The following is a 13,966-nucleotide window of genomic DNA, read 5'->3' on the forward strand; positions in this document are numbered from 1 at the left end:
TTTTGGAGGTGGAGGAAAGCCATCGGCCTATGGTCAGTACCTGGCAACTGCCCCACGTAGGTTAGAGAGGTTTATTTTCACATATGAAAATCAATATAACATGCTTACCTTAGATCAATTAATGTATTACAATTGTGTTGACACTGGGTAGAAAGAGGTGTTTTGTGGATGGTTATTCATTGTAAATAATGCAGAGCTCCATAATCTAAGATAGCCTCTACAGCTTCTTATTGGCGGAGATCCTGCTGACTGTAACATCTTTACTGCTGAACTGATTTTGTTTATACTTCTGTGGTAAATGGTAGAATAGGCATAAAATATGAAATCCTTTTAGTTATTATCAATATTTGAGAATGTATATTATGGTTATTACTAGAGATTTAGACAGCCTGACACTTTTGAGGCCCATCTGTCAGTGATAAAGTTGTAGTGACATTTTATCAGACTTGTATTCTATGTTTGATTTGATCGTGATTGTGTTTATCCTCCAGGCTGAAGCAGGAGATAGAAACTATGTTAGAGAAAGCTCAGGAGAACCAAGACTTGAACAAGACTCTCAAACTTGAACTTAGTGTATACGAGAAACTACAAGCTGAAGGTAAATCATCGGCATACTTAATTATGTATTTGCTAGAATTTCATTTTTGTAAAGTAAAGTCAAATTAGCACAAAATTCAGTGGACACCAGATCAATGTATAAGAAAAAAATGTATCCAGAAATAAAATTGTTATCAGTATATTGGTCTTCATTGTGGTTGATTTAGGAAAGGATATCTTACATATATAAATATTGAAATATTAATGTACCAAGCATGACATTTCTAAGGCAATTTTCATATTTCTGAATTTCAGACAGTAGTAATAAGCCCCTGGGAGGTTTTGATATCCGAGAGCTTCTGACAGAGATCCGACACCTGCGTGTCCAGCTTGAGAGATGTATTGATACTAACAATGCTCTCAGACAGAAACTTGAGGAACATCTTCTACACCAAGCCAGTCCTCGTCAAGTCACAACTACAACCACCAATATCTTCAACGTCAAGGATGGCAGTCCTACACGCTCTAATGGTAAAAATTGTAATGTAACTCATCATAACCAATATTCACTGATAATGATGACACTGTCCTACACACTGTATTGGTGCTGTGTCTGTCGATCTTTTAACAACCACCATGGTTACATCTCTGGGATGTATGTCTGACCCGGTCTGTCTATAAACAATTTGTAAACTTCGTGATGGTGCTATCATTGAAAAATAGAATCATGTTGATCGATCTCTAGGAATTATGTTTGAATTCTTATGACATAATTGGACATGTTAGTTATGAAGCTGTTAACCTGTTTTGTTTGAATGATAAAAGTCTGCCTGTAGACATGTAGAGTTTTAAGTGTTAAATTCATCTCACTTTTTGCCTATATTTGAGTGTGTTTCTGGTTTCCTTAGGAACTGATGTACCTGATGGTCAGCCCAATCCAGAAAGGACTCAAGTGAATGGAGCACTGACTATTAGACGTATCCAGAGTCATCAGGCTCCCATGGGGTCAAGGTCAGCCAGTGGGTCATACGTTTCCAACAGTAGTGATTCCATGTCGGGTGAGTGTTACCATGACAACTAGATAACCTAAAAGACTTTGGTGTCATTTTCCTGAGTAATTCTGTATATGTGTGGATCACTTCAGTGTGTTACAGCTGTTTGGTGACATTTTTCTAACATCTTAAATAAATAATTTGATGTGATTCTCTCTAACTTTTTAGAAACCGTTGACAGGAAACGTAATTTCATGATAAGAAACTTTCAGAGATATTTTTATCACAGTGTGTTTCTAACCTGGTGTGTATTAGAATAGCAAACCACATGAAATCATGATTGCTTAACTTAGAACTGGGTACACTTAATGCCCATTTTCAAGAAAAATGTCATCCTGATTCTCATGTGGTTTAATCTGCAATATTATATTAATTAATAGTAACTTTGTAGAATTCTCTCTGACAGACTTTTTCACGTATTTTAAATTTTCCATACTGATCTGATATATTAATGTGTTCCTATGAATTTAATGAATACTCTTTTCTCACACTATTCTAGATCTAATAGAAAAACACTTTTGTGTTTGATTTACAACTAGGGGACAAGACCACTCTTTAGACTAGATGTTTTGTGATTGTATAGATTTACTGGATGGTAGGATTAAATAAAAATTAAAAATCTGTGTTCACTTTTATGAACTGGTTATTTATATGCTCTTGAGAAGGATTGAATAATTGACATGAATGGTTTAAGATATCAAATTTCAGATTATGTTTTCAAAAAAAAAAAAAAAAACTTTGTCAAGTTGATAAATCATCATTTCATGTCTAAAGCTTTAGCAAGTCTAATACTTGTAGATCATGTCTATGGTTAATAGACTTGCTCAAGTCAGCAAAAAATAAGTGATAGAGATATAAAAACTATCTTAATCAGTGGTAGTGTTAATTATCAGGGGGAGTCATGTAGTGGTCTTGTCCTGTAGTCTGTGTGTGTGTTCCTAACTCGGATTTCTTCACTTCACATGTAACCAGTCTCCTGTCCCAGTGATACACCCTCTTTATCGGGTTACGGCATATCAACATGGCCGCCCATGTGCTCAGAAAATGCCCTGCTCAACCAACAGAGGGAGCTGTATATTTCCCAGTCCTCACCAGGTGGCACTCTGCACCAGTCGCTGGTCGACATGACAAAATTAGGATGCGTCTCACGGCCTGTGATGTCTGATGGAAATCTGTCGTATTATGTTGACGACCCCCCTAGTTCTGTTGCAGGTACTAAATACTCATGTCTTTGAGGTATTGGCCTATAATAAATAAGAATGTAAAAATGAGCCCTTACAAGTATAGACTTGGCTTATACCTTAATTGAAGATTATACATGCATGTAGAAAATCCAGTGAAAATCTCTCATTTGTAAAATCTGTCATCAAGGCATTGGTTTAATCACAATACAATACATTCTTAAAGGTTTTTTTCTCTGTTCCTAACCTATTTTCTCCACAAGTATCACAACAAGTAAAAGTAATGCTTCCAAGATTTCTGATTAGCTGATGAGAAAATTGTGTATTTATGTTTAGATAAATTGGTGCATTTTTCTAACAAAATGTAAATTTTAACTTTATTCTTTCAGAACTAACCACAGTCAGTATCTGAAATACTGCATCATTTGCTATTATCTTTAATCTATAATCTATTAATGTTTTTCCAGGTCTGTCATGAATTGAAAATGTTGAATAGATGTGTAAAACTTATCTGAACATGACAGCTTTTCAAAACCTTATGATTTTATTATAAAATACTTTTCTCACCAGACTTAACAGGAATCAAGGTTGACTCTGATATCCGGTGCTTATTTGCTGTTGGAAAACTGGACGATTATGAAAAACTGAAGAAGGAAAACTGTGAGACCTTGACAGTGTTGAAGGGCATTGAAGCCCGAATTAAGGAGAGGCTGCGAGTCTTCAAAACCATGCCAACTTCTGAGGTAAGGTTATTTATATGTATCTGTCAATCAAGCTTCCCTGTAGAATTTGATGTTTTTAGAATGTTCTGTCTTGCAGGAGAAATAATAAAACTTTTCAGCATTGTTAAATTTCATACGCAAACTGCGAGTAACATGATGGCTCTATAGCAGGTGTACATATGTATTAGTAGAATATAGGAATACGGATATGTTAATTAAAATTTTGATTTCAGATTAGTAGAATTTAGGAATACGGATATATTAATTAAAATTTTGATTTCAGAAATTTTTTTACCTGTTTACTTAAAATTTTGTGTTGTTTACTTTCAGCTGATTAAGGTATAGATATAAAAACAAGTTTAGCATCTCCTGATAGTGTATTGCATGATTCTAATGACTTCCCTGTAACAAACATATACCTTATAGCTCCTGACAATGCCATGCACGCTCTTAATCCATCATTATAATCATATTAGATAAAATGAAATTTGGGAATCAGTGATGTATTTATATGAAGGGTTAAATGCTACAGGACAATTCCTCGAGATAGCACTGCATGCTCAAAACATTATCTACCATTTTAACCATGTAACACTTGTTGGGCCTCTTATATAGGTCATACAGCTGTTTACAAAAAGTTACAGTCAATTTCTGCTTTTAAGGTAAAAAAAAACAACGCGTTTATCTACGGTAATTTGCTGCATTTTGCATTGATATGTCTCGAGATTTAGACATAAGTATCAGGGCTCATAGTGGATATTTTTACCAGATGGCCTATTTGGCTACCAAGTCATAAAAATTAGCTACAAATTGGAAAAGTTAGTCGCCTGGCATGGCCTAGTTGTCTTAAATTTAAAAAAAAAAAAAAAAAAAATCTTTTTATTCTTAGATCGGTATAATATCTCTCTCTACTTTTTCAATTGTGAATGCCATTTAGCATGGACTGCAACCAAATCGCAAATTTACAGTTCTTTTTAATGGTTGCCAATGGTGAATTTAAGGCGCCATGGCCACTTAAATAGGCACCACTTTGAGCCCTTAGTAGTCGAGACCTTTTACAAAAGGAGATGTATGATATGAGGTATTTGTCTAGTTGTGGCGAGACATTGTAGTTAGTATTGGTAATGGAGAGAACATGTACTGCCTGTACATACATGGTACTGGTTTGATACCGTAAATCACTCAATATTTATGTCTTATTTATTTCCCAATTGCCATTCCTGTAAAATAAATATAGGCAGTATTTTACTTCCCCGTAACAAAACGTGGCTTGAGTTTGGGAGAGGGCTTTTTTGCTGGTACATCTATTTGATCTTCTATTAGCCTTTAGGTTCTAATAGAAAGTTGGAAGTACTACAGGGGTGTATTTGTGAGTGGTGGGTTTGTTCATAGATAAATTCTGAAATAAATATGTTGAATATATATGAGTGATTTACTGTATGTTAATGTATATCAGATACCTGAAAGGAGTCGTTTTGTTAAGTTCCTCTTAAGTTTACAGAATCTTACTTGTCAATGATATTTATTAATCAGAACACATCCATACATTTATTTATCCTCGACTGATGATACTGACAGCTCTAAATCCATACAACAATCTTTGGAATATACACCATTCTTACCTGGAAAACTTCACATGGAAATGTCATATGTAAAATTTAGATGTGCCACCCTAGCTAAAATGGGGTCTAAAACTGTTTGATCGATTATAATACTTTGGTAGTATGACCTTTCTTTGTAGGTCATTTCGGTAATATACTGGAAACAACAGTAGAACAATCAAACTGGCTCCTTCTACATTTTATCATACCTTATACTGTTCTAGGTATTTAATATGTGAATATATGTAAGCTTGGCTTCTTAACTAGCAAGATTGGGAAATATTGCTTTCTCTTTCTATGAAATAGATTTCAGTTTTGTCCTGATGAGGCTTGTGTATATGCCCCTAGCATGGTTTATAACCTCTGTATTGGTTTAAGTGCATGTTAATACAGTAGATGCATGTTTCCCTATTGACTTCGCTGGTATATTCTCAAACTGATGGTTCATGCAGTAGGTCTTACAGCTGATATCAGGTGGAAGTTTCAAATGCATTGCTACAGAGATCTGTTCTTTTACACAAGCAGTCATTCATTGGCGATGTGTTTCAGTTTTCTACCAATTTCCAACTGATGGATTCTGTCTATGTAATATGAATAATGATATCCAAGTCCGGTTTCAATCATTGTTACTTTGGTTTTCATAGTACTCTCTGGTGCATCGTTACATGAATTAAAAGTAAAATTAAAATTATTAGTTTGTTATATTACTAAGCAACCAGGGGGCAATAGTGAATAAAGGGTTTACATGGAATTATAAAGTCAAAATGATGTAAGTAGTTGTCATTGATACAGAGAATAAAACCAATACATTTTAGATGCCATAAAACTTACATATTGTGTTTGTAACGTTTGATTTTCTTCATACAAGTAGTGTTACAGCTCCTAGAGTCAGGTAAAAGTCTGTGGGCCTCATGTTTTAATGTATATAAACCCACTTGTCTAAAATCAAACTTACCCGTATCAATGTCCCTTGTGTTTGTCACAGAGCGTGGAGTACAGTACCCTGAAGGAACTCTCTCTAAGCTCTGAAAACCTTCGCATCTGTCTGGACGAGGAGAAGTCTCTCATTGGCTGCTTCTGGACAACTCAGCTCCCTAAGGCTGGCAGTGACACCAAGGCTGCTACTGAGGTCAGTACTGGTCAAAATACAAACTGACCCGGGGCACTGGTTGATTAAAGATATAAACTGGGTGAATCCTGCTGTTATTTATGATTTTTGAGCTTTGATAATTGTCATATTTTGTAACTCCAAATTATAATCTGATGTAGCCACATATTTTCAGGTGATTTAGAAGAGCAGTGTTTTAACATTGAAACTTACATTTTGTGCTGTTGCAGAACAAAGTCCTACGCACTGAACTGTTTGCCCTTCAGTCCAAGTACGACCTGATGGTGAAGATGGTGAAGGACGCAGAGGCTCGACTACATACGAGTAACAAACAGAAACAGAGTATGGAGGAGATTATTCATCGTCAGTGTGAGTACAGGTTTATAGATATATACCATTAATAATGGGACTCAGGTTTCTTTTATTTGTTAGACTTATAATGTATTGTTTTAATAACTTAATTGATGAAAATTGGATTAATTTTCTAATATCTGTTGTTTGTATGCAGCTCAGTGGTTTTGTTTTACTTGATGTTTTGTTTCTGCTAATTTTCTTAAGCTTATTTGTAATAAAGTTTTCAGTGATTGATGTAGGGAAGATCAAATTAAATAAAATCATCAACATAATTGAAATGTTATTGCTTCGACTGGACAGCTAATCACTGCGGACATGAGAGTTGTCTCCCTTGAATGATTTGTCGTACCTTTTTACTGGCAACAGTGTCTCCAAAAACATGTCATGAATCCACATTACTTTATTTTGATATATAATGTACGTAAACATTACTGATATAAAAAATACTGTCTTGTAGTAATCTCCTGGTGATACATAGAACAATTTTTTAAAAATATCCAATTTTTGTCATTGAACAGAACTAATGCAGTAAAAATTGATAATATCTCCCCTCCCTACCATGAATGTTAATGATTTTATTCACCATCGATAGTGATTTGTATCAATATCTACAGTTCAATACCGCCAACCTGTTTGTGAATTCATGATGACAACACTGATGTCTTTCCTACTAAGACATTATCAGATTAGATAGTGACAATGATTTTATATCCTTTGGGATTAAATAAAATTTGTTTTAGAAAGCTTCCAAACTTTCCCAAATATATAATTTTGTAGAGTAATTTAGATAATTATTTCAATGTGGAACATGTTTTTCAGACACTCTGTTAGGAGAAATTGTCCATGTTGTGGTTTATGTTGCTTACTGGGTGTGACGAAGAGTAATTGTTTTTTGAATGGCTATGTATGTTGGTGTGTCAATTTGTTACAGATGAAAAGCTTTTCGACAGCTTGTTGACTCGCAGGCAGAACCTCAAACTGCCAGCATGGTTGGTGTTCATGTGTGGCTTTGGTTTGGTTTTGTTACCTGACAGAATTATGAATGAGTTACCTCCCTTTACAGAAAATTAATTTTAATTCAAATTTTAATCAAATATCTTTCTTTTGAGAGCTTTCCTGTTTAAAATATTTGTTCAAGGGAGGTAACAACTAATATTCTTGGTATGTTTCTGTTGTAAAGACTAACACTTTGTGTTTTACCCGTTTCTTTCCAAGACAAAAAAAACCCATCTTAATGAATTAGGCATGGTAAAGTTTTAGTGATAATGAAATTATGCTTTTTGAAGACTAAATAGCACACTTGTGTTTGACACGGTATAATAATGTGTTTATAATAAAACCAGACTGGTTTTGTGAGACTTTATTATGAGCTAGTACTATCCTGGTAGTGTGCAGTGTTGTGTTATGTACCAGAAAACCCTCATTAAGTCTACACTTCACTATCCCAGCCTCCCAAAACAACACTTTCTTTTCTCTCTTTTTTATTGCATATCCTTTGGGTTATTCTGTCATCAAATTTAACTTACATGTACCCCTGTATCAGTTTTAAATTCTACCTATCCATACTTATAGAGCTCTGAATTTGTAGGGAGTGTTTAGCATACATCTGTATAGTTGGCATGAGGAACTGCAATAGGCGTAGCTATAGTCATAGTCACTACATCTTGACACTTATAGACTTGTAGAAGTAAAAAAGTATTCCAAGTTTTATCATTCAACATCGTTGTATTTTTCTCTGATGTTCAAAAATCTACCTATCTGGTGGCTGTTAGTATAAAGAAAAAAATCAATAGACATAAGGATTTATGTGCAACTCTACAAATCAAAATAAAATAAAAGAATGTTAATTTGTGAAATCTTTGAAGCTGACATATATTGATTTATTTGTTACCATTGAATTCAAACTGCAGAAATAGTTCTTCATGTTTTGTGCCATAGTCAACCATGATACTTACTAATTATTTATTCTTCTTCTCTTACCAGTGAAAAAGACGACGAAAGTGGCAGCCAAGGCGAGAACAAACTTTGAGAAGGAGGTGCCCAGAAACAGTTCAGGACCACTGGTGCCCCTCACCAGAGTCCAACCATCGCGGGACGTGGACACAGATAGTGAGATGAGTTTCAGCTGATGAAAATCTATCATATCGCGAGCATCACCACCTGTGTTTAAACATGATAAAGATTACTTCATTGGTAAAATCTACAGTCGTTACAGGATTTAGAGGTCACCGGTGAATGACATTTGTGGAATCTAGAGGTCACCAAATTGTTGACTAAACCTGAATCCCGCTGTTGTTGATTTGTTGTTGATGTTACATATGTTGACTGGTGTTGGTTGTTACAGTCAAATGTATGTTTGGGCCAGGTACGTGTCATATGTCATTGTCATAATATTTCAGTATGTATTGGGTATGTCAGTCAAATGTATGTTTGGGCCAGGTACGTGTCATATGTCATTGTCATAATATTTCAGTATGTATTGGGTATGTCAGTCAAATGTATGTTTGGGCCAGGTACGTGTCATATGTCATTGTCATAATATTTCAGTATGTATTGGGTATGTCAGTCAAATGTATGTTTGGCTAGGTATATGTCATATGTCATGTCATGATATTTCAGTATGTATTGGATATGTCAGTCAAATGTATGTTTGGACCAGGTATACGTCATACGTAATGGTCATGATATTTCAGTTTGTATTGGGTATATTTGTTGGATATATGTACCGAGGTGTGAGAGGTGTCTATATATATATATGTATGCGTGTGTTCGTGTGACATTGGCAGGTTGAGTCCACTGTTACACACTGCCACACTTATGTCAGAGTAAATTAATCATTTAAAAACTCATTACGAATCTCGCGTACTTCCATAAATGTAAATGACATTTATTAGTGCATTTATAATGGTGATTATTGTGAATTAAGACAACTCATGAAGTCATTGTAAAAAAATTCTATCACTTTGTGATTATTTTCATAAATTTCATCTACATTTTTGTAATTTACGAAAAGCATGATGTCTGGCACGTCAAGTTTTTGTGTGAGGTCAAGGTAGAGGTAATAAGTCCGAGACAAAGAGACGTTATTACCCAAGGATCTCTGTATCGGATAACTTGATGTCACTATTACATAGGTTTTGGTTATTAACCCTTTCACCCCTTCTGACAATATTGGACTTCAAATGATGAATGAATGGCAGAGTCCACTAACATTTCTTAGGGTTGAAAGGGTTAAGGATGTCTTGATGTATTGCGAGTCAGAGCATTACATAAAAATGCCTATTTTGTATCATAATCTTGTACATGGTTTATGACTTATAGTGAATACAGCTGTTTTTGATATTCTTGTACATAGATAAGGATTTATTTCTACAATATTGATAAATACCTAGTAGTTTGATCACTATTAAGGAAACAAAATTCATGTCTTTCACAATATCCACTTGTCTTGCCAGCCTCATTGTTGCTCACTTATAGATAATCATATATTTTTGAGAGTATGTCATTAAGATTGTCTTTTGATTCAAATGTTACTTGAAAAAGTTTTATCAAATTATTTAACATAAACACATTATTGTCATGCAACAAATGCTACAATAATAGTATTGATCTGTGTGTTCATGGAACCGATGACTGCCCCCCACCCCCACCCCACCCAACACCCACCCCAACCCCCCTTGCCCCCTTCCCTCATGTTGCATCACTGACACAACTTCTTGTGTTTGCGCTGTCACTTAATGGGGTCAAGATAGCTCAGTCAGTTAGAGCACCAACCATGTAATCTCAATCCCCAAAGATCCAAGGTTCATGATTCAAAGCTCCATAACTGTTTCCGCTTGTTTTTCTCAGGAAGCTGAGAAAAATGACAGTATAGGTTTTGGTTTTGTCTTTGGGCAAAACACTTCACTCTTTTTGCTCTGGATGGCATGTGATGGGCCTCCTGTATGTTGTTCATTGGGGTAGTCACCAACTACTACATGGAGACCCTGCTTCAAATTGACCCAAACACAAAACAGATGACCCCACCCTCTTATCACCTGTGTTATGTAATTGACAGCTCAGTATTTTCTGTTGTCATTTGATGATATTTCTCCTATATTTTGAAATTCCTTAACAATCTTGAAGTCAGTCATTTTCATTTTGTTTTGGCCAACATCCTGATTTCTGTACAGATCCTTGCATGTTGCATTTTCGCTCATTTTCGTTGTTACCGTCAAGATTTCCTAAAGATGCATGTACTGGTATTGACCAAGTTCCTTGCAAAAGTTTACCAGAGGTATGAAATAACCTACACACCATCATAGATAGGAAATCCTTGTCTTTAAGTTGCCTGAGCCTTAAAGCAGCATTGTCAAAATTTATGGCACATTTAATAATTTTCCATCAATTGTTGAAGTTAGAAATAATTTACATGCATGAATTGCCTCCCTTTGGCAGTAACTTTTTTTTTTTTTTTTTTTTTTGGAACCTGTGTCAGTACCTGTGCATCTTCATCTTTTGTGTGCTGTGTTTCCCTGTTTCATATCATCTTGGCACTTCAAAAAGCCAGCATGCAGCCAATGCTGCTATTCTGCAACTGTAAGGGTTTGTTGTGAACAGATCAATCATCAAACTTCATGCTCTGACATTCTACAAATAGTCATACTCTAGTGCATAATCAGAAAAAATATATCACCAGTCTTCCAGATATTACAAGCTCAAAATGGCTGTCATGCCAAAATATAAATCAAACGTCTTACCACAATCAACTTCCAAATACTGTTTAGTATGAAATGTTTAATGTGTATAACCATTCATTGTTTGTGTGGTTGATGAGGAACCACAGAAATGAATTAGAAAATAATTTGTTATGTACTAGACTATTACGATTTATCATCGGGTAGCCATGAAAGTTTTTACCATGAAAGTATCTAAATACATGTATCTTGAAACCAGCAAAGAAAGTACACCAACATTTTATGTTGTGGTTCTTTTACTGTATACCTCAGGCTCCAACCACATACACAGAGGCTCAGTTTGGAGATTTGGGGTAATAAATGACATCAGCTAATGGTTATACCACAAAGTATTTATACACGAAATAAAGAGCATGATGAATCTATTTTAATGCCTCTGCTAGGGATTGGACCCAGGACCTCAGGCTTACTAGTCTTATGCTTAGCTGATATAGATAAAGAGAAGTTTGCTCAAGCCGAGCAGTATATTTCGGATTGAATTTACAAGGGTTACATTCTCCCCCTATTTAGGTGTTAGAGTTTTGCTAGTGAAAATAATGGTTCCTCTAAGGGTCAAACCTGGGACATGTGGCTAATTAGTCTCATTCGCAACTGTTTGAAATAAAGAGAAATTCGCTCTAGCCAAGTGGTCATTGTATCTAAATAGTGTACATTGATACCCCAATGTGTATACATACTAGAATATCCATACCCCAAATGTGTATAGATACTAGAATCTCCATGTAATTATCAACTGATGTCAGATATTATTCAAAATCTGAAAACCAAGCCCCTGTGATCATAATTTGCTTGACCATTCATAGTGTTAGCATGGCTGACCTGGTCAAGCTACATATAATAACTGTCCCATAGATAGGAAAACTCAAACCTATGAAATATTCACTGTTCACAGATAAAATGCATTCACCCATTTTTTTATTTCGCCCTTCACGTTAAAAATATTGTGTACTGTAAGCTAATATTCTCCAATGTCACAGAGGGCATGAAAGATGAAAGTTATTTCTCGGTATATCCAGTTAGTAGAGATGTGCTGTCAGACAAGGGACCAAACTTCCAAGCTCATCCTCTTTGTTGTCTCTTATGTTGCTTGAATCAAAATAAATCAACATTTCATTACAAAATTAATTTGTGTTGTAGATTTATAACTTGAGAATATTTTGAAGAAATTATCAATAGCCATTATCACTGTTAATGTAACTTCTAATGTAGATTTTAGTTTGTACCATAAGTATGTAGATTTGGTAGAACTTCTGTTTGTGGTAAATAGTGCTGTATATATATAAATATTGAAATATATGCTGTGCAATGTTTGATGCTACTTTTCTGTTGCAAAATCTGTTTACTTTCAAATACTGTTGATTATTTATCACAATGATGTTCTGAGCAATTATTTATCAATTATTATGTATATTACTTTGTACAGACGCATAATTTTAAAAGTTTCCAACTTTTTGGTGGGACATGACGGGCTGCACATATAGATTTCTCTGTAGAGATGCGTTATATTTAGTGTGTACTGTTGACCAAATTTTGGTGGCATATTTGCCGAGAGTGAAGGTACTGCTATGATTAGGATGAAAATACAAGGCCCCGGGATTAGGAAATAATCTTTGAATCTTTCCATGATCCCAGAGCCAGCTCTCTTATATTGTGGAGACATGTTAATGCAGAATGTAACCACAATCTTATTAAAGCGAGAATGTTGGATTATTTATTGTCAAAGTAATGTAATACTTGCTGTTGACATCATGCATGTCACAAATACATAAAAATTGACAATAAAAGGTCAATATAAAATGACATGTTTTCTTGGTCTTATTTGGTTGTCTTAAATTTTCCTTCATATTTTTAGCCAACCATCATCAGATGGTGAGCTAACTAAATCAAATCGCCTTTTGTCCAGCGTCCTTCCATCCATAAAAAAAACAACTCTTGGTATGGCTATTTCTCAGTTCTTTTTGTATATTTCTCACATTTTATCTGAAGACTTCCCATGGTCCCTAGTTGTAAATTTTTAATTTCGAGACTGATGGAAAAACAAAATGGCAGACAGATGGCCAACATGATATTTGAATATTGTTATTGCAATGCATGGATCTTTGTTGAATTTCATCTGAAGGTTCCTTGCTGTCCCTAGTTGTGCATGTTCCATTTCAAAATTGATCCAAAAACAAGAGGACCAACAGGTAGCCATTTTGAATTTGGCAGTTGAAGTTATAGAAGTTCCTGGATCTTTCTCAGATTTCATTTATAGGTTTCTCTGTTCCCTAGTTGTGCATGATCCATTTTGAGACAGAAAACAATCTTTGACCGGTCACTTGGGATTTAGTTCTTACAAATCTGAAGGTGGGTTCAGAGATACCTTTGGCATCTCTTGTACTGTTAATGATTATCACATGGGATTTGATTTTGCTATATTTGCTATCATTAAAGATACTAAAAAGAAAAAATATATAATACATTTATAACATAAACATATTTTACAGCATCACCAATTAAATCAATGAAATAATCAATGATTGATGGAATTCTATAATTTTACCATCAATAAAAACTTATTTCACTTATACACCTCCTTCCAATTTAGCCCCCAGGGTCCCACAACACAGGTAGGTACACATATATGACACCCTGTGTATTACCTGGGCTAACTTGTGGACACAATGAATTACAGA

The 13,966-nt window shown here is 34.9% G+C and overlaps 1 protein-coding gene across 7 annotated transcripts in view; it reads left to right on the forward strand.

Moving 5' to 3' along the window:
• Nucleotides 1-13,091, forward strand: part of LOC117322038 (golgin subfamily B member 1-like) — a 58,918-nt gene extending 45,827 nt beyond the window's left edge. For 3 of the 7 annotated variants that reach the window (XM_033876749.1, XM_033876753.1, XM_033876752.1), the window contains 9 exons: nt 492-598; nt 853-1,068; nt 1,446-1,595; nt 2,562-2,801; nt 3,341-3,513; nt 3,823-3,831; nt 6,079-6,222; nt 6,432-6,570; nt 8,539-13,091. In XM_033876749.1, the coding sequence (XP_033732640.1) occupies nt 492-598; nt 853-1,068; nt 1,446-1,595; nt 2,562-2,801; nt 3,341-3,513; nt 3,823-3,831; nt 6,079-6,222; nt 6,432-6,570; nt 8,539-8,684 (1,324 nt within the window). In that variant the 3' untranslated portion in view covers nt 8,685-13,091. Of the gene's footprint in view, nt 1-491; nt 599-852; nt 1,069-1,445; nt 1,596-2,561; nt 2,802-3,340; nt 3,514-3,822; nt 3,832-6,078; nt 6,223-6,431; nt 6,571-7,486; nt 7,545-8,538 lie in introns of all 7 variants that reach the window. The other 4 variants (XM_033876751.1, XM_033876750.1, XM_033876754.1 and 1 more) reach the window with 4 other exon arrangements.
• The last annotated feature ends 875 nt before the right edge of the window (nt 13,092-13,966 follow it).

Source organism: Pecten maximus, chromosome 2 (assembly GCF_902652985.1).
Source record: "Pecten maximus chromosome 2, xPecMax1.1, whole genome shotgun sequence".
NCBI lineage: Eukaryota > Metazoa > Mollusca > Bivalvia > Pectinida > Pectinidae > Pecten > Pecten maximus.